The sequence below is a fragment of the Chelonoidis abingdonii genome, chromosome 5 (genome assembly GCF_003597395.2).
Source record: "Chelonoidis abingdonii isolate Lonesome George chromosome 5, CheloAbing_2.0, whole genome shotgun sequence".
NCBI lineage: Eukaryota > Metazoa > Chordata > Testudines > Testudinidae > Chelonoidis > Chelonoidis abingdonii.
In genome coordinates, this window is record NC_133773.1 from 65,766,560 (window position 1) to 65,793,046 (window position 26,487).

A 26,487-nucleotide genomic window follows, 5' to 3' on the forward strand; every position below is an offset into this window, starting at 1 on the left:
CACTACTATGCTGGTGCTGATGCCTACGTGCTACCTTGGGGAAGTCTGACTTACTGCTCTAGTGAAGGAATTAATGGGAAAATACTGTACTTCAACTTGCTTCCTGGGTGTTAAAACTGAAGTTGTTCTAGTAAACGTTTAAGAATGTCTACCCTGCAAAAGGACAAGCATTATCACCCTAATATGGTTAAGTATGTGTCTGTTTTGAGAGTCACTTTAGCTATAAAAACACTTGGAAACCAACATTTTAACTTTATTATGAAACTCCAGTTTAAATAGTAAATATTGGACATAATCAGTTGATTGCAGTATGGGGCAGATAACAGAAGTAACACTTGCCTCTACCACTTCTGTCCTATATACCACTGTAAACACTCTTACTGTACAAGTCAGTCATTCAGTGCAGAAACTTTAACAGGAAAAAACCTTCACTCAAGCAAACATTTTAGCATAAGCTGCTTTTTCCTTTTCTTTTTGGGCCTTTATCTTCTGTTTCACCTTGAGTGCTTCAGTTTGGATAGCTATTTAAAAAAAAAAAAAAATGCATGGCTTTCCATCGCCTATAGTTGTCCCACAGCACTACTGCAATCACCCATCTTTATTTTATGCTTTACAGAGGCTAAACGGTGTCTGCCTGCATTCTAGTCAGGGGATAGTTATCAGGCTGGGTAATAGTGAAATAAATCCTCCCAGATGGCTTTTTTCCCCAATACAGTTACAGACTAGGATAAATAAGCTCCCAGAAATGGAAGTAGGAATTCCTAATCCAAGGAGTAACACTCACTTAAGCAGCAGAAAATGCAATCAGTCCAGAAAGCAACTTCAGATTTTTTGGGGATAAAGGATGTGCAAACCCTAATTAGTTCTTGCCAAAGCAGAATTGTCTGACCCAAGGATATGAATGCCTCTCCCTCTATAAAAAAAAAAAAGTGATAAGGCAGAAAACTTTTCTCCACACATGCTAGTGGAAGAGTGATAGCTATCAGCAGCAGACTTCCTCTGCATTCTATATCCTGCAGATGCACATAGAGGAAGAGGGGTGGATTCTGAAAATCTGAAATTTTGCCAATTTTACAAAGTAGGGACTTCACAAAATGAAAAATCCTCAGTCTTATCAGGTCCACTGTTTAGTTCATCTCTTGCAGAACTACTGTAATACTATGTAAAAGCCTCTTAAAGAGAATAGATACCACATTGCTAAAATTAGTCTGACAGTTTACCTTTATCTTCAGGTGTTATCTCTTGAGCCTTCTTCAGATCAGCCTTCAATAAAAAATACAAAAATATAAGTAGATGCTTTATTGATCCATTAAAAAACAACAGCCACAAAAATAATAGTTACCAGTGCCTGATCAAAATCTCTTATTCCCTGCCAGCCTTGAGCCCGCCTGTAAAGTGCTTTGGTGTTTGCTGGATCTAGTGCAAGTGCCTGCAAAATGAGTAAAAATGGTTTAGTATTGGTGTACTCTAAAGCCTTCACCTATCAGGAAGAGCACTGAAACACCCACAGTTAGGCAACCCATCTATTTTAAGGATAAACTGCCTCAAAACAAATCAACTTTATAAATGAAAGCACCATCAAGCTAATCAGTAGAGTGCAGTATTACCATAACTGGGTTTATCTAGCACATTGTTGTATATTACTAGTGCTAATATCCTGCCTACTGAATGAGCCCATAAGCAGGTGCAGCTCTTCCTACCCCAAAAAATTCAGGGATGGTGGTATTAAGGATAGATTTGTATGATAACTGCAAATTTTTTAACTACTTAAATAATGGATTCATTGAGTATTTAAGGACAAAAAGGACCATTAACTCATCCAGTCTGATCTTATCAATAAGTCAGGCTACTAAATTCCATCCAGTTATCCCTTCAGTGAGTTTAATAACTTGATTGGCTAAACCATATCTTCCAAAAAGGTAAGTCTTTATTTTTAAGAGCTCAAGGGATGTAGAATCCACCAATTCCCTTGGTAGTTTTGTTCCAATATTTAATCATCTTCTATTAAAAATTTGGACCTTATTTCTCATTTTATTTGTCTGGTTTAATCTTTCAGCCTCTCTCAACTAGATTAGAGTACTCACTATTTTCTCCCCCTGTAGGTATCTGTACACTAATAAAATCATCTCTCGATCATTTTGATAAACAAAACTCATTCTCAAATCATTCTAGTGTCTTGTCTGCACCCTCTCCAATTTTTCAATGCCTTTTAAAAATGTGGACTACAGAACTGAGTGAAATATTCCAGTATCAGTCTCACCAATGCTACATACAGAACTAAAACAACCTGTTTACTCTTACTGCTCCTGTTTATACATCAAAGGATTGCATTAGTTCTTTTTGCCACTGCATCATACTGAGAGTTCATTGCTGCATTATTTGTCCCCTATAATCCCGAAAATCTGTTCCAGAGTCTCTTTCCAGGATACAGCCCCTCATTCTTTGTTTCTTGATGCACAGTTTTGCATTTGGCTATATTACATTTTGAAGGGGGATATCTTACAAGCAATCCAAATTGCTCTGTAGGACTACCCTGTCTTCATCACTTACCCTTTTGCCAATCTGTCATCTGCAATTTTAAATCAGCAACAATTTTATATTAACTAGCAGATCAATCATGGAAATATTGACTAGCACCAGGCTTGTCACCAAGCCATATGGAATCCCACTAGAAACTCCCTCATTTGATGATGATTCCCTATTGACAGCTGCTTTGAGATGTCAGCTAGACAGTTTAATCAACAAAATTTGTAATCTCAAAGCATATCAGTTTTGTTTGACAAGAACCATACTGACTGGCATTAATTCTACTCTTATCCTTTAATGCATTATCTATTGACTCCTTTATCAGGTTTTCCATTCTTTTGTGCAGGACTGATGTCAGGCAAGCTGGCTTACAGTTACCTGGCTCATTGTGTTTGCCTTTAAATACTGGCATTCTTCCAATCTTCTGGAATTTCCCTGGCAATCTAAGATTTATCAAAAGTGATCAGCTGACCAGAGATTGCCTCAGCTGACTCTTTCAGCAGTTGAGTGCAAGTTATCTGGGCCTGCTGATACCAAAGTGTTTATCTGCAGTAATGTTAGAGAAAACATGGGGGAGGTAATATCTTATTGGACCAACCAATAAAAATAACCTGCTAAAAGTTGTGTAACGCCCTCGATTATTAATGGTCCAGAAAATATTTCATCTTTGTGAGAAGTACATCATTCTGCTTTTTTCTCCAAATATGTAACAATTACTGAACACTTCTGCCTTTTTTTCTTCATTAATTTATGAGCTCCAAATAGTTATGGGCTTACAACTGTTCCTAGCTGTTCTTTTGTTCCTCAAACTTAACTCGTATTTGTCCTTAACCCTTGAGTTCCTCAGTTTTCTCTAATGTTTGCACTTTGTTTCTAATTTACATCAATTTGCTATATTGCTTTTTCATTTCTTGTTGCCTTTTCCTTACCATTTAGCCAAAGTTATCCATTCATTACAATTAACCCGTAAAATAAAACTAGAAATCTGATTCAAAGAGTGAGGGTAAAGCTTGCTGGATGCTACACACCTATAAAAAGATTATCTTTCAGAAACAAGGAATCTATTGTTCTATACAAATTAGAAGTGCTCCCAGGAAATGCACAGCTCACATTTAGCTCCAATAAATAGTAACTTGTATTCTGAAATATTGATATGACTCCACTAATTTTTTCTGAACAAGTAAACAGCCTGCCAAAAATGAGTTAATATGTATATTAATTGGTTTGCACTAAAAATTCCCTTATCTTCCTTTAATTTATTAGAGGAAAATGAGCCTTTCCAAACCTGATTTTGAAAGGCTTTTAGTCTTTTTATTTTTCAAATCACTTTCTCCTAATCAAAAGATGAAATTTAGCATACCTCACAACAACTTTCAATAGTTCCCTGCCAGTCTGACACCTTCAGTTTACAAGCAGCAATATTTAAAAGGCAGGTCAAGGCAGCAGGATTCAACTTTGCTGTATCTGACTCCTCCGCTATGGCTTTAGAAGCCTCCACATACCTGCACAAAACAAATTTACATGTTATGTATTAGTGTATATACTGTAACTTGCACTATTAACTTTTCTGCCCTTTGCTATCTTGCTGAAAGTGTATGCAAGAACTAACAGTCACATCTACTCTTATCCACTTTAGTTTACTACAGGGATCAGCACATTTACCAAAGACGGCATGCAAGCTGATTTTTAATGGCACGCTGCTACCTGCCGGGGTCCCAGCCCCACTCAGCCCCTCCACCCACTGCTCTCTCTTGCAGGGGCAGGAGGCAGAAGCTTGGTCCTGCCAGCAGCCAAGCTCCATCCTCCCCAGCATGGTGCTTTCCTACCCCTCCTTTCCTTCCCTGTGCCAATCAGCTGATCACCCTGGCGAGGGGAAGGAGCGAAGCCGCAGTATGCTCGCTGCTCCGGGGAGGAGGCAGAGAAGAGGTGGGACAGACAGGGCCCTGGGGAAAAGGGGGGGAGAAATCGGGGCATATCCCCTTCAACCTCCTGCCTGGAGCTGCTCATGACAGGGTGCTGGGAGCATCCCCACAAGCTGAGCACCTCAGCCCTCTTCCCTGACCCCTGCATGCACCATAACCCCAGCCCTGACTCCTGCACCCCCACACATACACAGCCTCCCACATCCCCTCCCTCACCCTGAGCACCAAATGGGAACTCCTGCACCCATCTCCCACCTCACACACACATTCCCACCTGCACCCCTGGTCTGGGGTCCCAGCCACAGTCCCCGCTCAGCCAGCTGCCAAACCAGGTGAACGGAACCCCAGGCAGGCAGCAGGCTGAGCGGGCCACCGGCGTAAGATCAGCATTTTAATTTAAATTTTAAATTAAGCTTCTTAAATATTTTGAAAACCTTGTTTACTTTACATACAACAATAGTTTAATTATATAATAGAGACCGACCTTCTGAAAAACATTAAAATGTATTACCGGAACACGAAACCTTAAGTTAAAGTGAACAAGCGAAGACTCGGCACACCACTTCTGAAAGGTTGCCAACCCCCTGGTTTACTATTTCTAAACATTGATGGCTGTTATATTGTTATATAAAGGAATTAAACTGAATTTGTCGTGCTTCCTACAATTAGCTCTTTTTTTTTTTTTTTAATAAAGCACTCCATTTTAAATAACCATCTTTTACACAACATTGCCCCTTCTTCCTCTCTAAGTATTTGTCTACACTACCTGAATTATTTTAATTACTTGTATTTGGGACCGTACAGATAAACAATCTAAGCTGCAGAGTTTGCAAAATGCAGTCATTTACCTCCAACAAACAAGATTGCCATAAGAAAATTAGTGGAGAGAGAAGAGGAGGGGTATAACTCCCATTTCCTTGTGATGCTAGTGTCATAGTTTTGAATAAACTTCACCTGCATCTCCCACACCTGGCTCCATTATCCACTCCAGGAATTCCAAACCAAGTCTCAGGTCTCCTGCCAGCACCAGTCCCTGGGCAGGAACCCTTGTTTCACTCCCTTCTGACAGGGGGGGTTTTAAGGCTGCACAGCTCCCTGAGATATCACAGTACAGGGCAAACAAGCCAGACTACCTAAAGGCCATTGTTTTCTCTCCAATGGCTCTCTGTTTGCCAGCAGTTACAAGTTACCACATGGCTCAGTGGAAGCAAACACATTTATTCTTAATGTAAAAGCATTACAGAGAAGACACAGTGAAAATGCCTACGTGCATGCTAAAAGCTTACCCGAGAACACCCATCAGTTTTATGGGGCCTTAGTGTGTCATTGTCCTTCCAACCCTTCTGCAAGGGTTGTGGGGCCTCCCTTGGACAGATAATCCTGTCCATTTGCTGGATCAGAAAGAAGGCCATGCAATAGGTTAAACCCAACCTTTTTATGCCAAAAGCCCTGTTTTCCAAGACTCTGGAAACCCAAATTGAACCAAAATATGCAAACCTCCAAAGGATGTAGTACCTCTCTGGAGGTGATTACAACTTGAGTGATTCTCTTTAATGACCCCCACTGTTTTAGTTCCTGAGGAGCTGTGGTAACCTCCTTCTTGGAGTAAAACACAATCAGACATACAAACCCTGGCCCACAGTGATACATGAGCCTAATATATTTCCCCAAAGATACTGCATGCAGTTGCAACACTTGTCATAGCCAGTTCAAGGCTCTGTTTCTGAACTTCAAAGTCAACATGGGTTAGGACTCAACTACACCAGTGATTTTATCTCTATGCACGAACCACAAAGATAGTTGAGATCTTCTCGGACAATGCAGCTGACAAAGGCAAGGTGAAAGCATAACCAGATGAAGTCAGCCTAGCAACAAAACGATCATACAGAAGAAATCTGACTACTCCACAATTCATCTATTTTTTAAGACTTTCCTCTTTGGAACAGTGTTTCCATCAGTACAAGATTGTTTATTTTTAAAAGTCAAACAAACATGATTTCACGTATGTTCAATTCAGTCAGAGCTTCCTGTAATCAAAGAACAGAAGAGAGGAGGGATCACTGAAATTCGTTAGGGACTTAGCTAAGCAGACCCCATTTAGCTGTGAAAGTTTGAATACTGCAGCAATGGATGCTATATAAAAAACACTAAAAAAAAAAAAAAAAAAAAAAAAAAAAAAAAAAAACCAACAAGCTGGAGAAGGGGAAGGAAATTAATTCTGTAGGTGAATGCTCTGCCCCAAATTGATGTCAATAAAAGAAGTTTTAGAACAAACTGATTAACAAGCATAAATCACCTGGAAGAGACAGTATTTCCTGAAGAGTTCTGAAGGAACTCAAACATGAATGTGCAGAACTACTAACTATACTACGTCACCTATCTTGAAATCAGCCTCTGTAGCAGATGACTGGAAGGTAGTAGCTCATGTAACACCACTTTTTAAAAAGGGCTCCAGAGGCAATCCTGGTAATTACACGTTGATGAGCCTAAATTCAGTAGCAAATAAATTGGTAGAAATAAAAGTAAAGAACAGAATTATCAGACGCACAAACATGGTTTGTTGGGAAAGAGCCAACATGGCTTTTGTAAAGGAAAATCATGCCTCAATCTATTAGAATTCTTGGAGGGAGTCAACAAACATGGATAAGGTTGATCCAGTTAATAGAGTGTACTTGCTTTTCAGAAAGCACTTGACAACATCCCTCACCAAAGGTTCTTAAGGAAATTAAGAAGCCATGGGATAAAAGGGACATGTTCTCATGGATCAGTAACAGGTTGAAAGAGAGGAAACAAATGGTAGGAATATGGTCAGTTTTCACAATGGAGAGGTGAACAGTGGGGCTCCCCAAAAGATCTGTACTGGGACCTGTTCTGTTCAACATATTCATTAATGATCTGGAAAAGAGGGGTGAACAATGAAGTAGCAAAAGTGTAAGGATGATACAAAATTATTCAAGATAGTTAAGTCCAAAGTAGACTGCAAGGAGCTAGGGAGATCTCACAAAACTGGGTGACTGGGAAACAAAATGGCAGATGAAATTCAACTCTGATAAATGCAAAGTAATACACGCTGAAAAAAATAATCCCAACTATTCATATACAATGGGTTCTAAATTAGCTGTTACGACCCAAGAAAGAGATCTTGGAGTCACTGTGGATAGTTCTTTGAAAACTTCCACTCAATACACAGCCAGAGTCAAAAAGGCTAACAGTATATTAAGAACAAAAAGGAAAAGGATAGAAAATAAGACAAACTATCACAATGCCACCATATAAATCCATGGTGCACCCACACCATGAATGCTGTGTCCAGTCCTGGTCGTCCCATCTCAAAGCAAAAAAAATAAAAAATAGTGGCATTGACAAGGTTCAGGGAAGGGCAACAAAGATGATCAAGGGTATGTAGAGACCAAAAAAGATTAGGACTCTTCACCTTACAAGAGAGGCAACTAAGGAGATAAGAGAAAAGTCTATAAAATCATGGAAAGTATGAATAAGGAAGTGTTATTTACCCTTTCTTACAATACAAAAAATGGAGTCACCCAATGAAATTAATAGGCAGCAGTTTTAATACAAACGCATAAGTACATTTCACACAACGCACAATTAAATTGTGGAACTCATTATCATGGGATGTTGTGATGCCCAAAAACATAAGTGGATATGTTCATGGAGGATAAGTTCATTGATGGCTATTAGCCAAAATGATCAGGGACACAACCCTATGCTCAGGACAACCCTAAACCTCTGACTACCAAGAAGCTGGGAGTGGATGCCAGGGTAGATCACTCCATAGTTGCCCTGTTCTGTATACTCCCACCAAAGCTCTGGTAGGGGTCACTGTCACAGACAAGATACTGGGCAAGACATACCACGGTCTGATCCAATATGAAAGCTCTTATGTTCCTATGCCAACAGTTAAGCCCCTGACGATATTAAAATCTTGGAACATTTAATTAGAATGCCTCATCTTGGTTTCTGCAGCACTACACGAGGAAACAGGTGGTCTGGCAGAAGAACACTAGTCCATGTAAAGTTTTCAGATAAAACTGACACTATTCTGACAGCCAATCCTGCAGTTCTTATTTATACACAACTTCCTAAATGCCTACACATGTAAAGATATCACGGAAGTAACCAATTAATACCAAAATTAGTAAACAAAAAAGGACTATATATTCGTGTACATCTTTGCAGTACTAATTAATCCAATTTTGCATCTGGAACTATAGCTGGCTGCAAAAAAGGCTTTCCCTTGTATGAAAAATTCTGAATTTCTGAAAACATCCCAAGTTCAAAAAATTTTTGCTGACAGCAAGAGGAATGGTGAAATTACTAGGGAGCCTGGAAGACTGGGCTTACAAGCAGCCTACCAGGGTGGGGAGTGCTGGAGTCTGCAAACCCCAGCTCTAACAGCTTCACAGGACTGCTATCAAAGGGCAGCCTTGAGTGAGTGCCATGGTGCAAGAGAGGTGGGCAGAAAACATGACAGGTTTTTCACAGGAAACCTAACTGGGTTCTGTTTTAAAGTGTCAATGAAATAAACACATTCCTATGGAACATGTTAATTTCAACTAATCACCATTTTCCAGTGAAAACACACAAATGTTTCAGGACAGGAAGTGAGATAGGTGGAGCTGGTAGCACCATTTATAGTTCAGATTGCCCAACAGTTCTCAGAATAAAGAGCAGTTTTCCACTGTTTATACTTTGTAAATTTCAACTGGGCTGAAATTTTCCATGCCAGGTGTCTGCCTCAGGCTGAATTTTTTTTGTAGTTTCTGCAGAAAAAGTTCAACTATTTCTGAAAATGAGATTAAAGTACAGTTTTGTCCGTGTCAAAATTCTTCAAACTGTTTTGCTGAATAGCTCTAGCGCCGCTAATGCTTTAGAGCAGACTTGAAAATTGGCTTGGGGAAAGAGGGAAATAAATCTCCCAGGTGTCAAGGCCATGCTTTTTGCCTTTGGATGAAAATTCATTCAAATTTGGCCAAGCTATGAAACTCTGAAAATCTCAATTCATATATGGTCAATAGAGATTTTAATAAGAATTTTTACAGCTACATTCTCTGAAAATTGTATCTGTACTGAGCATGCTCCAATCCAGGGCACCAGCTGAATTGGACCTTCGCTTCGTGATTGCTGCTCCTGGCCACTGTGGCAACAGGCACTAGAACTGTGAACAGAGAGAGTGTGTCTCTCCAGGCTCCTGTCGTTGACCAGGCATAGAGGAGGATACAACCTAACTCAGGGCAGAGGAATGCAAGAAGGAAAGGATCTGGCTGGTTAAGAAGGATGTATGGGGAGACTTGCATGACATGCCTAAGCAGGGAGAGCAGGACAGGTGGAAGACAGACTGATGAAGATCACATGAACAGGGAGACTGGGAGAGCAAGAAGCCTGAGTCAGGGTAGGAAGACTAGGATGAGGAGTCAGAAGGATGGGAGGAAATTGAGGTGAGATGTCTTGAGAGGGAGCCTGGGGGATGTGGACTGAAGAGTGGTTAGGAGAGGAGACTGGGATTAGGGCAAAGAAATGGGTTGGGAGAGAAGAGATGGTACTCGGATGAGAAGCTGAGGGAGGAGATGGGACTGGGACAAAGACTGGCTGGAGGGAATGGGCAGCAGGGTCTGCCCACTAAAACACACTCCTCTCCAGAACCTGGAATGGAACCCAAGATTCCTGCGCCTTAACATTCCTCTATTGTCAGCAAATATCTGTGAAAACCGCTGGTAAAATGCATCTCATCCTCCTCCAGTGGCTGGTTCACAGAATGAGCCTATGGCTGCTATCACTGACTCCATTAGCTCAAGTAACCTATCCTGTCAATTTAAAATGTACCAATTTTACTGATGTCTAGATTTACAATTATGTCATGGACATTTTTCATAAGTGTCATGGCAGAGATGCAGGAAAAAACAGATAAGTCACAGAAAGAGGGTAGCAGGGAGCTCTGTTGGGAGCAGGGCTGGAAAGCAAGTCCACCTGTCCTCTGGGATCGGGACTGGTTCCCTGCTTTGGGCTTTGCAACATAGCGTAAGGGGTGACAATGCCACTCAGGTTTGGTGTACCTGTCCACACAGATGGAGACAGCAGGCCAGCCACACCTGAGGGGTAGAGGATTGGAGGGGGAAGGACTCAAAGGTGCATTTAGCCTTGAAACTGTGACACAGTTACCACAGACACCTACTATTTGGTGTGCATGGTATTTCAAATAGAAATTAGTGGGTTCCAGCTCCAGCTAGTTTTCAGCTATTAGACATAACAGACAAGTTTAAGAAATAAAGGCAGGGAAGAGGGGTCAGGGAAGGAGAACAGTAAAAGACTGAATGTTTTTGTTTTGTATCCAAGCTTAACATTTTAGATTCTAAATGCTGTTTTTAGTGCTAGGATTTTTTAATTCTAGAAAAACAGCTTGATATCGAGTCAATTTCAAAAGGTGAGTTAAGTAGTTTTCAGCACTACACAGGCTGCTGAGTGGCTCTGCCAGTGTTTTTAGTTTTACAATCATGTCTTATTTTTTAAAAAAATATCTTCCCTGTTGTGTCAAAGACCAATACAGAAAGGGGAAAAAATGACACTGCAGTGAAACTGACTATATGCAAAAACAACGAGGAGTCCTTGTGGCACCTTAGAGACTAACAAATTTATTTGGGTATAAGCTTTTGTAGGCTAAAACCCACTTCATCAGATGCATGGAGTGGAAAATACACTAGGCAGGTATAATGTGCTGTGTTTTTATACCTACCTGCTGTATTTTCCACTCCATGCATCTGATGAAGTGGGTTTTAGCCTACAAAAGCTTATACCCAAATAAATTTGTTAGTCTCTAAGGTGCCACAAGGACTCCTCGTTGTTTTTGCTGATACAGATTAACATAGCTACCACTCTGAAACCTGACTATATGCAGTACTATCAAATGCACACAAAAAAAAAACAAAAAAATCACTAATTTTCATCCTCATCTCTTTTACTTTTACTAATTTTAGCTCTTTAATAAGTTAAAAGTCAGGCATAATTTAACTTGACAGTGGCATTTTAAGTTACTATACTCAAAGTCTGGTGAGCAATGATCAGTAAGAATGCAGGTATAGGAATGACATCTGAAAGCCACTCTAGCAGAAAGATTTGAAAGAGACTAAGGTTGCCTGGGCACAAGGATCAAGGACAACATTCCAAACAACTTTGGATGGCATTAAAGAAAAGGTGAAGAGTTACTTGAGAAAGACAGGCAGGAGCATGCCAAGTAAGTAGAGCAACGGGCATGACAAGGAGTATAGAGATTACACAATCAAGAGCAGAGAGCTGTTCAGGGCCTTGAAGGTGAGGGCCAAATTTGAAGTTGTAGAGAGACATTGGCAAACACCGCAGAGACTCTGGGGGAGGAGAAAAAACTGTTGGAACAGCAACCAAGAATGGTTATTGGTCACTATAAATCTGTACCAAATTCATACCAGTGACCCAGAGGTGGAAAGTGTCACATGTCCTGAACCATTCAGTCCTCTAAGTTTCTAACTGAAAGTTTTTCTGATTTCTAACTAAATGAAAATTTTCATTTTTAAAAAGCAAAGAAGTATCTAACAAAATGTTGTGTTTCAAGTGAAAATGAGCGCAGGACTGGAATTAATAAGCAATTAATACACAAAGCAATTCTTTCTGACCTTGCTCCAAGGTTGGCATGGATGACCCATTTGTGCAGCATGTGCTCATTTTTAAATGAGCAACTAAAAAAAAAAATCACATATTCATTTTCCAATCCAAAGGGTAGGAAGAGGGAACAACTGTTTGACTTACAATAGCAGGAACCCTTACCTTAAGCCTTTAGTGTACTTTTTACTTGCCATTGCCCAGTTCTGTGATTTGAAGAAAGTATTTCCTATATTCTTTATGTCTTCTGCTATGGACACAATCTTGTCAATCTATTGAGAAGACAAAAAAAAATCCTATAAAATATAAGTATTAAATTATGTTATTTATACCAAGCTGCAACAAGTCTTTGGACTACTTAATATTTAACAGTAGAATCCCAAGTCTACTCTCTTTCAAAGATTGCCAAAATGCACCAAAAACTCGACTATTCCAAGTTTTGAAAGAAAACTATATTCAAACTACTACAATATTCTATTATATGGGCAACACATTCTCCTTGATCAATGGTATGAAACTCTCATTGAGTTGTACATGAGGGTAAGAACATAAGAATGGCCATACTGGGTCAGGATATTGGGCTGGATGAAACATTGGTCTGTCATCTGACAGTGGTCAGCACTAGATGCTTCAGAGGGAATGAACAGAACAACGCAATTATTGAGCAATCAATCCCCTGTTGTTCAGTCCCAGCTTCGAGTAGTTAGGGGTTTAGAGACACCCAGGGCATGGGACTGCATCCCCGACAATCTTGTCTAATAGCAATTGGTGGACCTATCCTCTAGGATCGGGGGACAGACCTTAAGAGAACAATACATAACAGCAATAGAGAACATGCAATCACTAATTTAATTGTTTGCCCTTAAACGCAGTTACATGAACGAACATTCATTCCTCCTTAATCCAGGATCAGATAAACAGAAGCTTTAGCTGTATCCATAAAAAATCAGAGATTTGTTAGTGATGCAGGTATATAACCAAGAACTTCTCATTCCCAAAAGTATTGTGTCTTATTTCCCACAGTTCAAGGCACAGATACTTGATCTGCATAGGCTCTCCAACCAACAATCAACTGTTTACATACTTCTGTCCTTCCCTCAAACCATTTCTAGACCCATAAAGTAAAGCTGATAGTTAACTGCCTGTCTGTTCTAAATCCATCACTCTAGCTTCAACTTAGAAGGTACAAGGCTTTCAAGTGTCAACAACTGTCTCTGTATCGGTAATTTAACAAACTGCAGTTAGTACTGTCTTTACCACAGCCACAGACATTTATATGCCACAGCCTACTCCAACGTCCCAGCAAAATATAGAGACTTCTAAAAGTTCAGTTTCAAAAAAGTATTTCTGTTCAGTCACTGCACACTGACCCAATAAAAACTATACATGTGGCAGATAACTGCCTATCCTGACAAATAAAATGGCAGTGTTGTCTGTCTATACAGGGCATGCCTAGAAATTGCTTTGTGGGTGAAAAGCATGGTAATGAGATGATTTTTTAACTATGGAAAGTGTCACAGACTATGGGGGAGTCAGGGCCCTGCAGCCCCCACCCCCAACTTCCTGCAATTCACCGTGACTCTCAGCCAGACAGTAAAACAGAAGGTTTATTAGATGACAGGAACACAATCCCAAGCAGGGCTTGTAGGTACAACCAGGACCGCTCAGCCAGGTCCCTCTGGGGGGAAAGGATCTTAGACTCCAGACCTGGGGTTCCTTGCCTCTTCCAAGACAGCCCAAAACTGACATCAAAAAATCCTCCTTTCCTCCCCATCTCCTTTCGCCTCACCCCACCCCCTTCCTGGCTCAGGTAACAGGCTCAGGTACAGTCCCTCACCTAAAGTCACCCCCTGCTCTCCCATCCCCCAATGCAGACAGTTCCAGCAAAACCAAACGACATTCCCAGGTCAATCCATCCCGCTCCCTACTGCGTCACAGAAAGCAACTAAATCGTTAAATAATTTCCAGAGTATTAATACTATGAAATCCTATATAAATTATGCCTCTGGAAACTTGTCACTACAGCACCACAATGAAGAACTGAGAAATAAAGGAAGAATCGGAAAAAAAGCATCTAAGTGGAACGTTTTGTTCTTAGCCTTATATGCACTGGAAAAATAAATCCAAGTTAGCATTAAAAAGAGTAGCTAAAAAGGCATCACAAAATTCCCCATCATTACATCTAACTTGCCCTAACAGACTTCTTAAAAATAAACTGAAGTCTGGTAAACCTGACAACAACCACCATATATCTCAGATTATGTAAATATCATTGCACAGGAAAAATAATTGTCTTCAAAGAAAAACCACTTACATCTTTTAAATCTACATCTGAATCTTCAGGGAAATCTGGGTGAGTATCTCCAGAGCCATCCATTGGGGAGATTCCCCAGTTATCACCTTCCTTCAGCTCTCCACATTCTGCAATAATGCACAACTGTAAAAAACAGGAGGCGTACAATATGCAATGTTGCCATTCACTAATTGGAAAGCTTTAGCTCTTGTGTATTTCCAAAAGATCAGTGAAAGTGTCCTCCTGTCACTCCCAAACTACAGATTTCAGAGGCCTACTTCAGCTGCTTCTAACTATCCTTATGAAACTCAGCTTCATTTTCAGTTTTACTGCAAGGTAAACTCATCAAGTTCAACCGCTGGAAGGAGCATAGGGCTATTTACCCCATAGTAAGACTGAAGTGCCTAGTTTTCACTGTGTTTTACACCTCAGGATAGCTCATGCATGTTAGTTACTTAGGTAAAAAAAAAATCTATTATAGCAGCGAAGAAGACACGGTCATTATGTGAAAGGGTGACAACACACACTAACACTTCCTACTGCTGCTCTATGTTTCTTGGAAGCACCAACCAAGCCTAAGACCACTTAGCTGTAAAAATCTAGCAGGATCACACCACAAGAAGCCATTACACTAGGAATGACTGCATTGCTCATCTAGGCTACCACATATGAAAAGGAAAACATGTATTTTTAAGTTGGTAGCAAAATAAATGCTTTCTTTTCCAACAACAAGGGAAAATTTTCAGATATTATGGAGGAGACATAGATGATGAAAAATAATTGGTCATATTTTATATTTGATGAAGAGGCATAACCCCCTAACACAGCCGTGTTAAATGTACTAATTATACTGTTTGCTCAATGCTGTTAGACCATTAGCCCCCCGAACCCACCCCCCCAACACACACACACGTCCCCTAAACACAGAATGGGAGCCAAGAACTCATGTGTCTACTCAGCTGCAACATGAACTCCTTTTGCAACTTTTGGCAAGTCAGAACTTCATTTATACAGGTTTCAGTTTCTCATACGTTCAAGGTGCAGAGACTTTACCTTCCTCCCTCATTTCCAAAGGTGGTGTGAAAACTGTTTAGTAATTACTAGTTAACATTTGTAAGAGTTTTACACATCTAGAATATTAAGAATTATTAACTACAAGATACTGTAACTTTTTCCCCTTTCCCAGTTTTTAATACTTTCTTTGATCAAAATATTTTATTTAGGATTAGTAAAAGGCTTTACCAATCCTGTGACTTTTAGTCTGGAAATCATTTTTACAATGGAAGATAAAAGCTAATCTGAAAATGTTACATGTTCTGCGAGACAAAGCTTAGTAAAAGCTGTACTTTTTTCTAGTTTTGATCTAACAAAAGCAAACCAATTTTGAATCATACTGAAAAACAACTAAAATTAAATTCTCACAGAATACTAAAACAATTCTCACAGAAGGCACCACATAATGGAACAAGTATCCTCTGAGATGTCCTGATCTTACCTGTGCAGGTTTTTCTCCATTCACTTCAACATTTTCTAATATTTTAGCAACACCCATTCCTTTGATCACCCGGCCGAACACCACATGTTTCCCATCCAGGTGAGGGGTTGGCACCGTTGTGATAAAGAACTGAGAGCCATTTGTATTGGGTCCTGCGTTTGCCATGCTCAGCAGCCCTGCCTGATCATGCTGTATGAGAAAACACCATCAAAGCAAATATAAGTAAGATCTGATTATTCTACAAGGTTACTACGATATACTACCAGGAAACGCAGTGTACCCCAAATAAGAAGCACACACTGACAACCTGCAAGGGGCCTGAGGGCCACACATAATTTGCAACTGGCTTCATCTTCCCTGATAACACAGGACAGTTGTCTTTATTGTATTTCCTATAGTTGGTTGCTAGCAAGATTAGTGATTTGGCACTTGATACTACCCAATCAGTTAACAAGAAATGTTGCATTGGCTGTTTAACTGCATCATTCAGCTCCATGCTGTCTAAACACCAAAACTGGAGAAATCAGTTGAGGGGTGCCTGATGTGAGGGTGCCTGATCTGATGCTGCCTAATACAATCTCCTGACATTACAACCAGCTCTCTGTGCCCCATTTAAAAAACAAGATACAGTAACTGACTCAGTAATAATGCAATTAAGAGGAAACTGTTAAATACTTCCTTAAATCCTATCCAGCAAACACTTGTGCATTACTTATCTTACATGAGTAGGCAGTCTCATTAACCTTCATGCATCTATTCACAGGAACGGAGTTACCTGAATGCAGTTTGCAGGACTGAGGCCTTGTACTTTAAAAAACTTATTGCTGTATAAATCACACACTTTCCCCCTACAATTCTTTTGCCTCCTTCTAAGTAAGCACATGGATTATTTTGCTTCACCATCCAGATTTTTTTCTCTTTAATACTTTTTTCTAAATGACACCCAAAAAGTTTCATGTATATTGGAAATAAAGACTGCAACACAGCCTTTGCTCAAGTCTTCTACACAAGAATGGCTGTTTACCCTACAGAAACTGTGCTTCTTCAAGAAGTCATAGTCACTCTGGATCTCACAGTAGGTGCATATGCACTACATGTATGCAAGGCTGATTTTTATAGCATTGTCTGGCAAAGTTATACCTGCGACTTGTGGCTCCTTGTGCTCTAGTATGACGGCAAAACGGGTTGGACAGTCGCCACCCTCCCTCAAGTCCCTCATACTTCAAAGTCCATGGTAGATGAGGACTCTGGAAAGCAGGAATGGAGAAGCATGTCATGGGATCCACACTGATCTCAAAAGAACATCCTCAAAGAAACACAGTAAGTACCCAATTCTTTCTTCTTGGAGTATGTGTCAGTGTAGATCCAACAGTAGGCAGCTGGCAAGCAGTATCCCTTCAGGATAGTGGAAATGAAGAGTTTCAGCTGCCTCAGTAGAACACTGACTGTCCTCCTAAACTTGGCAACTGACCTAGTCGCTAAGTTCAAAGCACAGTGTTTGACAAAGGTCCATGCTGCTGCCTTGTAGATCTCCGATACTGGCACACTTCTGAAATAGGCAGATGATGTCACAAGTTCTGATGGAGTGAATTTGGATGTTTGATGGGAGAGATAAAACAGCTGACTGGTAATACAAAGAAATGCACTGCTTAATCCATTTTAATATCTTGTGATGAAATGACTTGACCTTTGGAACAGCTCTAACCAGAAACATACCAAGAGGGGATGTCTGAATGTTTTGGTCCTGTCAGTGAAAAAAGCAAAGTCCTGGATATATCAAGTGTGTGCAATTTCTTTTCAACTGGTGCCAAAGGCGGTTTCAGAAAGACGACAAGCAGCTTGATAGAATTGATTCAGATGAAGTTCTGAGACTACCTTAAGGATGAATTTCAGATGAGGTTTTGGAACCACCATGTCCCCATGGAATGTTATATAGGGAGATTCAGCTTGAAGCACTATTCATTTTTCTGGCTCAAGTGATAGCAACTGAGAAGATCATCTTCACAGTGAGGTAACATAGGGAAGAATACTGACAGATGCTCAAATGGCACAAATGCATCCTCTGATTGGTGGGGAATTGCCTAGTAGCCCTTTAAGGAACTGATACCATGGGATGAGAGAAGACAGAGCATGACTGCATCACCAGGCGACAAGTTGAAATCACTAAGGTGGATTTTAAAAGAGCTGTGTGAAAGACTGGCTTATCTGAGGTGTGGTAAATACCATGGATCTCTGGTATCAAGACTGGTGTTGTCCATATTGAGAAACTCTTCTATTTGGCAGTGCTGAGTCAATCAACCCCAGTGCCAACAAAGTTATTAGTGTCTCACCTGTATCGATGAGACTAATGCCAATATGGCTGGCACAGTTTTTGACAATGTTCTCTTTCCTGTTGCTGCGGAGTGGTGTCTACTTAATGGAGCTCTCGCTGAAGAGGAACCTTCTCATTCTTTGAAACTATGGTAGGCTCCATATATCAATTGCTCAAGTAGTTGCAGTTTCAGTTGTATATCCCTCAACTTGCAGGTCCCTGAGGAGAAAAATTAGCATGACATAGACTTACTGGGGATGCGACTTTCCCCTCAAACAGAACAGATATTTACTATGTCCTTTGACCAGAAAGATTAAGTCTGTCACAGGCCACAAAGACTATAAACCTGGATGATTTGGAATCCAACAGAACAGTAAGTTCAGGGTGCCGAGCCTTGCTGTATGGGGAGGCATAGATGGGTCTTTCCTTCTCTTTTTTTTCACCACAAAGTTTGAAGCTCAGGAGTAGTGAGGTAGAAACTTGCTGGTTTCCATCTCTTTGTCACACGCAGTAAGAAGAAGCTGAGTGAGGGTCGTGGTCACTCTACCCTTTATGTTCTCACCAGGGCTTGGAGCTGTGTCCCGGCTCTGCTCCAGCCCCAGGCGGAAACCTGCAGCTCCACTGCTCTGGGCTCCGCTTCAAAGCCCTGGTTCTCGCACAGGAGCACAAGAAGGCACTGGGTGCAAGCATGGCCCCCATGGACACATCTATTTAAAATAAAATCCCATCTTGCATGCATGAGCTGCATATGCATCTATAATGGAATCCACACTGACACACTACAAATCGTGTTTACAGCAAGACTTTCCAACTAATGCAACCTTAGGAGTGCAAAAACATGACTGTAAGATGGCCTTTATTAATGTTTCTTTTCCTGTTATGGAAAATATTTGCATGGAAGTAAATACTTTCTCCCAATCTGCCCAAATTTTACTTCTGCTGGATTCTGCAAAGACAACATGACTCCAGTATTTACCAAAAAATGGAAAAAGATGTGATGCCACAGATTCCTCCTCCTGAATTTATAAGATTAAATGTGAGAAATTCCTTGTTTTAAATCACAAATATATGACAATAAAACCTATAGGATTTATTTAATTCTAAACGATTGTATATGAAACTTTGCTCCAGAAATAAAGTTCCTCTGATAGTCAGTGTAATAATTTTATCAGGGAATATTTCCTCTCCTTCAGCCAAGGTACACAATGCACAATTTAATGATGTCATTCTGTTCATGATTTTTAAAACTATAAAGTGCTGCTGCCTGTGTTTTGTAGGAGTTATAGTCTTTTCCCTAAAACTGAAATATTTTACAGGTAAAGCTACTAGTACTTTTTTCACCTCCTCATAGACCGACATCATCATGGATCACCATAAGCGTACTAAGATTGCACTGGAATAATAAGAACCAAAACAACCTAATTTCAAAAACTGATTCCATTTAGCATTTTTAACTACTTTACCTTATAATGAAAGTTTTCATCTTCAAATTTTTCTCCATATATACTTTCTCCACCTGTGCCATTCTGATTTGAGAAGTCTCCACCCTGGATCATGAATTTCTTAATAACTATTAAGTAGAAAATGAGTCATAAGAGATGGTGTCAAGGCAGAAAGAGCATTAAGCAGGATTACATTCAAGGGTGAAGACAAACCCCACTTCTTCAACATGAACCTTAATTCCTTTATTATTTGAATCCCCTACACACCTGCATAGTTGCAACCAGAAATGCATGACTTCTTGTGGCTTAATATAGCAAAAGCAAAATGGCTAACGCTCAATCAAATTTCTCACTGGGCACATAATTGTGCAATACCAGAAATAAGCCATATATCCTCAGTATATAGCACCGTTTGATGATAACTTGCATCTATAGCCTACGTATTTTTACAGTTATTTTATGCAAGAGAAAGATGGTCAACAGAAGTGTAACCTTGAGGGTAATGTAAAGAGGGAATCACGATCAGCAAAACAGTCAGGCGAGTCAGTTATACCCAAAAAAAATGAACAATGCTTCTTAGTTATCAGATTCCATCGAATCATCCATTTTCAGCTTTCTGAACCACACTTGACTCTCACACCTCAACTGGAAAACCACTTAACCTATTTATCACTCTCAGTAAAATATTTTGTTAAATGATTCATTTATATCTGCAAATGTCAAACATCACCTAAGTGAAAGAACAGGGGGTCAGAAAGCCTAGTTTCTATTCCAGATTGTCAATGATTATGTGACTTTGTGTGAGCTATTTGACTTCCCTGAGCCCCAATTTCTCCATGTGTAACATGAGTAAAGAATCATCATCTTATTTTCATAAAGCACTTTGAGATTTTTGGATTACAGTTAAAAACTAAAATGTATTAATAATTTCAAAAAAATGATGTCCCTGAGTATGATGATTGTTTTAGAGAAATGTATTTTTCAAAGCTTTAATAGTCTATCTCCTCAACATCTGAAAAAAAGTCCACAATTACAACAGAGCAAGCTGAGATATAAAAAAAAATATTTTCACATTAACTAATGATTTTATATGTATTACAATGCAGTTTCATATTAGGAAGCCTACAACACAAGACTGCGGGATGTTCTGTTACAGCATAACATATACACACAAAACCAGGATTCAGTCCACAAATGACAGTCTTTCCTAATAACCTCCACCACCAGCTGTTGTGGAGAAAAACACTAGAAAACTGCAGCAAAGAAAATCCCTTGCTCATATGGGACCTTACCCAAAGCCAAATGAAGTCAGTGGAAAGACTCCCACAGTCTAATGTACTATTGCCATTAGAGCAAGCCTACTACTAACTATTGATGCACTCTCTACAAACACATGGTCAAGGTAAACAGAAGATAAAATAAAGATGGATAAATAATGAATTTCTACTATTCTCTAAAGCATTACTTTTCTAAATGGAAAACTCTTGTATTAAACCCAAATATCTAATGAAAGGCCATATGTTATGCTAAATCTCTTAATATATTTCTACTGCAGCTTGACTCTGCGTTTTCTTTTCTTCCTTTCTGAATCGCTAATTCAAAAGGATTTAAATACTGAAAGTCCAAGAAAACTCTCCCTGAGTTCCATGAAAGCCAGATCAGCCCATAACTTAAGTACTGATCACAGTTAGAAATCCACACACATCCCTACCACCTCAATATCGAAATCAAACTGGTTTCAAAATACTTGAAGTCAACTGCTAATATTATGCAACTTAAACAGAAAATGAAAAAACAACAAAATAAAGATGATTCAAACTTACTTCTATGGAAAGGGCATCCTTTATAATGAAGAGGCTTTCCAGTGGTAGGCCCTATCCCTTTTTCTCCTGTACATAGTGCACGGAAATTTTCAGCAGTTTTGGGCACAACGTCTGCAAACAATTCTAAGACAATTCGACCAACTGGAATATGAGAGAGAGAGAACGAACACACATTTCAGTCCAATCCTGAAAAACACGTGGAAGAGCACACCATCTCAAAACAAACATGTTTATATAGCAGTTCTGTAAGTGTGGGAGAGGGGCGGAGGGGGAATTAATGATTGAATCAACAGTATTTAAGCCATTGTTAAACTAACCTAATTCTTAAAATATACAATTTTCTATATCCCTCCTACAGCTACCATGGGTGGAGCTAGTGCATTACAGTTACAATGTTTGTTACCATAGATACAGTCAGAGAAAAACCAGCACCATGAACTGGTTAAGGGGTAGACAATGACAGATGTGTCTAAAAACTATTTGAAAACAATCCACACATATAAGAGTCAAATTCTGCCCTTGGACATACTCATAGGACTCGCATAGACTTAAAAGCGTACCACATTTGTGCAGCAGGTATTCTTGTTAGAACTGGTTAGGAAAACAGAGTTTTGCTTCCATGGAATATTTCAACTGCTTTTTCTTTTTCATTGTCATTTTCCATGGAAGATAACTACTTTTGCTGAAAATTCAAAACCGAAATATTTTGGCTTAAAACCAGGATGGCCATGCAGGGTTGTTTTTCAGCCACCCTTTTTTTTGTTTTTTTGTTTTTTTTTTAAACAAAATCTTCCACAGAAAGTGAACACTTTTTGTGAAGGAAAAAAATTCAAACCCTTTTCCACTGAAAAATAGTATAAATGGAATTTTTTTGACGAGCCCTAATCTTCATACTTAGACTTCAATCCCACAGAAATTTATATGCAATAGGACTTTTATGTATGTGGACAATCACTTAGTGGAACTACAGTTTCCCTTTAAAACACATCTACTGTTAGATGCTACAAATGCTTTTACTTTAAAATGAAACCTCAATGGTAAACAAATCCATAAAGCATTAATCTAATTTCACAAAGCTGCCTTCTTACAATGATTCCACTCCAAGCAGCTGTTAACTGTCAGTGGTGCTGATGTTTTCTCATCAGACAGTCAATTAGACAACTACCAAGGCAATTCTCAACTTAATTTTATGTATGAAAACTAAATATATGAACATTAAATCTAATAATGGAGTGAAAGTAAATTAAAATGTTTGAAACTGTAATTCAGTAAATTGATTTTAGCATCTATTAAAGAATTGCTGACATTTACCTTTTATTCTCAATATTACCATTAAATAAATCACACATGAAATTCTAATAAGATGGGAATATCTATCTTTACCTAAATCTTGAAAAGCTAAATTTTCCAAAGAGTTGTTTGTTGGTTGGTTTTGTTGTTGTTGTTGTGTTTGTTTGTTTTGTTGTTTGTTTTACACAAGTTGGAGGTAGCTTTTGAAAGTTCTACTTCAGTGACACCCATGATCTCAAGAGACCATCGACCAACATGCATTTGGAGGCAAAAATACCTATGAAGAACCATTCCCTGCTGCCTCCAACTATATGATTTATTTCTCCCTCTAGCAGCAACTTCTCTTTTTTGCAGCAGCAGCCAACTTATGTCCTGTTTTGCTATGACTGTGCCATGACACTTAAAAAAGAGTCAATAAAGGGACATGAAGTTTTGAATCAGAGGCTACTAGACTTTATCCAGCTGAGAAGATCACTGTAAACAAGATGTAACATGGCACATTGACACTATTAGTCCCCCTGGGGCGCATATCCAAAGTCAAAACAATTGTGCGTGCTACAGTGTATGACCAAGACTGGCTGGTATTTCAGCCAGCCCCTGATTTAAGTCTGACGTTCACGTAGCACCTTGTGCCTTTCAACTGGTGTTTGTGGAGTCAGGTCTGTACACTGAACTCTTTAGGGTAGCAGACATGTCACACTGTGTGTCTTTACTGTCATAGCAAGGACTTCTATTATGATGGTAAATCCCCAATAATTTGCTCTCTCATGTTATGCCGAAATTCATAGTCAGCCTGTGAAGCCTGGTGCATGGGTCTGTTTCCCTGGGTTCCGATGGTGTAGCCCTAAGCACCCCTCTCTCTGTTCACATTGAATCCACTATTATAATCTTTGTACAAAATATGCCTAGTGAGGTATCATTTGAAAGATAACTCACTGATCGTTAACATTTTTCATGATGTATGTACACAGTGTGCATTAAGAGTTATGGATATATGCTGGAGTTACGACTGCAGTGTGTTTATCAGGCATGTCGAGGGAGATTTTAAAATAGGTTTATCCTAAACAAAGGAATGGGGTTTACCAATTACCCAAACAATAAACAGGGTCATCAAATTAACAAGGAGTGGGGATGAGAGCAATTTGCATTTTGGTAGACACCAGCATAGGAAGAAAGAGTGTGGATCTTCCTTTGCCACCAGATGTCATGCACTTTTCCTCACAGCTTGAATAAACTTTGCTTTGAGGGGTAACCTTCATACTCTCAGAAGAATCCATTTCAAAGGTTTACTGATCTATAAAGACAGAGAGACTGAATCTCAAGCAAATGAGCTGATTATACACAATATAACTGTACTATAGGAGTATTTAGAGTGAGTTCTTTTCTGAAAGCTAATGACATTCTGCTGATTAATATCACTGTAAAATGTATATATTAACATTATATGAGGGAGTATGTACACTTAATGATATCCTTTGACATCTGTGGACAAATGGAGACAGATTCGATCCCAGAGAGGAGAGAAGGAAGCTATTTACCAGTCTCCAATGTAAATTAAGTATGAAAGAATCCAAACAATGGAAGTCCTATCTACATAGATATCAGCAACGAAATGGGAAGATCACAGAATGAAAAAAGAAAAAAAAGAGCAGGAGGTCTCTTGAAACAAAGTTATTTAACTCTGGAAGATATAAGCAAGGACAGAAACCATCTGTGTGTCCATCATTAGACAGACTCATGGGAGCAGAGCTCTTGGAAGCTGGGAAAAAGAGGTCCTTCAACCAAGGCGGGTACTGAAGTCTCTAGAATCTCACTATAGATGAGGTACCTGCTTGAACAAAGCCTGTACCTTGCTAAATTATGTTTTAGACTTTTAGATGTGTTTTCACTTTTGTTTGTAACCATTTCTAACTTTTATTCTGGAACTCACTTAAAAGCCTATCTTCTTTTGTTAATAAACATGCTTTACTGTTAATCTAAACCAATAGCACAGTGTTTAAATGAAAGTGAATGTTAACACCAGTGACCATGGCAAGCTGGTGGAATTTGTCTCTTTAAAGGAGCAAGCAGATTGCTGTATTCCTCTCAATGTTGCAGAGCACCAGGGTTTGGGAAAGTTCAGGACTGGAGGCATGGGGGAGAGGTCACATCAGCCAAGTCTAGTACAGTCTGTGATCATGGCTGGCAAGCTGCTGGATTCAATGCGGCTGACTCAGAGCTGTATAAAACATAAATGCTGATTGGCTGCGTGTGTGGCCCAGGCTTGGTCTACACTATAGAGTTAGGTCAACATAGGGAGCTTATGCTGGCCTAACTATGTCAGCGTCTACACTACCGGCTTCCTTCCCCTGCTGTAAGTGCCCTACTACAGTAACTAAACCAACACCTTCACAAAAGGCTTAGGTTGGTATACTGTAGTTAGGGAGACACAGTATGTGTGCAGAGACACTGCATTCCTTACACTGGCTACAGGGCTGCTGAGAGCAGGTTTGGTCCCGGTGGGAAAAAAAATCCCCCCCCCCCCCCACCCCCACCGGCGGACCAGCTAAACAGGGCCAACAAAGCTCGGGAAGCCAGGCCCCAGGCCCCCTTCCGGACTGCTGGGCCCCACTAATTTGTACTGGCTCCCCCCACTCGTTGGCCCTTCTTGGCTGTCTTCTCCAATCCAGGGTTCTGGAAGCCCTGAAACTGACAAGAAAGCAGACTCCTGGTTCCCCAGCTGGACTGCTGGGTCTCAGCTCTAGGCTGGGCACCTGAAGGTGAGAAGCCCCTGGGGGGTGGAGGGGTAGCAGCTGGGCTCCATGCAGGTAGCTGAAAGCCCTGGCTCTCAGCCCCACATCAGTCACCGGAAGCGCTCCTGGTGAGGCCGCACGCCAAGGACAGAAGAAGATTAACGTGGCCATCAGCCACCACAATAATTACTGCAGGGCTGTAAGCCAACCTACGTTCCTTACTTAGGACTGTAGTGTAGCCATGTCCGCAGACAGGGCACCACACGCAGCAGAACATTTCGAGGCCCTCGGGGCTGTCCCAGGAGCAGTGTGGGCCCTACGCACCGGGCTAGCAGCGCTCAGGGGCTGCACAGGCCGAGGCAAGTGCACGCAGACCCTGCGACGCCAGCAGGCAGGCAGTGCCCTGACCACCACAAATCCCTTCTCGGGTGCGAGGGGGCTGCCCGCAGGGGCCCCCGCCAGGCTCGCGGGACCTGCCCCCTCCGCTCCCCGTGCCGCAACTCCCAGCCCGACGCGCCACAAGCACAAAGCAGCTTGGGGCGGGGGCTGCACAAGAGCCATCCGGGTCCCACGGCAAGGCGCGCAGGAACCGCGGCTGCTGCCCCTTCTCCTCTACCCCGCCCTCCGGGGGAGGCGGCTGGCGAGCGGCAGCTCCGGCGTGCTGCACGGACTGGCCCCGCGGGCTTGCAGCGGGGCTGCCCGCCGAGAACCTTCCACCGCCGCGGCCGCCAACGTTCCTTCCCCAGGCTCTCGCGCCCGCTCTCCAGGGCAGCGTTCCACCGCCGCCCCTCTCGCGCCCTCCCTGCCCGGGGACCTGCCATTGCTTCACACACCGCGTTCGCCTCCGATGTCCACATCGAAGAAGACTCGGGGGTTGGCGACCAGGGATGGGGGGGCCATACTGCAGCTAACGGCGGCTCCGCTAGTGGCTCCTCCCCGCCTGGCCACGTGCACTGACTCGGCTTCCGTTCAGCCGGGATCGGGTGAATAGCTCCGGCCAGTAGGC

The 26,487-nt window shown here is 40.9% G+C and overlaps 1 protein-coding gene across 6 annotated transcripts in view; it reads right to left on the bottom strand.

Annotated features, from left to right (window-relative positions):
- PPID (peptidylprolyl isomerase D) overlaps positions 1-26,446 on the bottom strand; it is a 114,720-nt gene extending 88,274 nt beyond the window's left edge. For 2 of the 6 annotated variants that reach the window (XM_032803457.2, XM_075066351.1), the window contains exons 1-9: positions 26,315-26,446; positions 21,460-21,600; positions 19,658-19,764; positions 15,884-16,072; positions 14,410-14,532; positions 12,261-12,367; positions 3,887-4,028; positions 1,343-1,429; positions 1,221-1,263 (exon numbers count right to left, since the gene is read on the bottom strand). In XM_032803457.2, coding sequence (XP_032659348.1) covers positions 1,221-1,263; positions 1,343-1,429; positions 3,887-4,028; positions 12,261-12,367; positions 14,410-14,532; positions 15,884-16,072; positions 19,658-19,764; positions 21,460-21,600; positions 26,315-26,381 — 1,006 coding nt within the window. In that variant the 5' untranslated portion in view covers positions 26,382-26,446. Of the gene's footprint in view, positions 1-239; positions 522-1,220; positions 1,264-1,342; positions 1,430-3,886; positions 4,029-11,991; positions 12,173-12,260; positions 12,368-14,409; positions 14,533-15,883; positions 16,073-19,657; positions 19,765-21,459; positions 21,601-26,314 lie in introns of those variants that run through there. The other 4 variants (XR_012655968.1, XM_032803458.1, XM_032803459.2 and 1 more) reach the window with 4 other exon arrangements.
- Between the last annotated feature and the right edge of the window lie 41 nt (positions 26,447-26,487).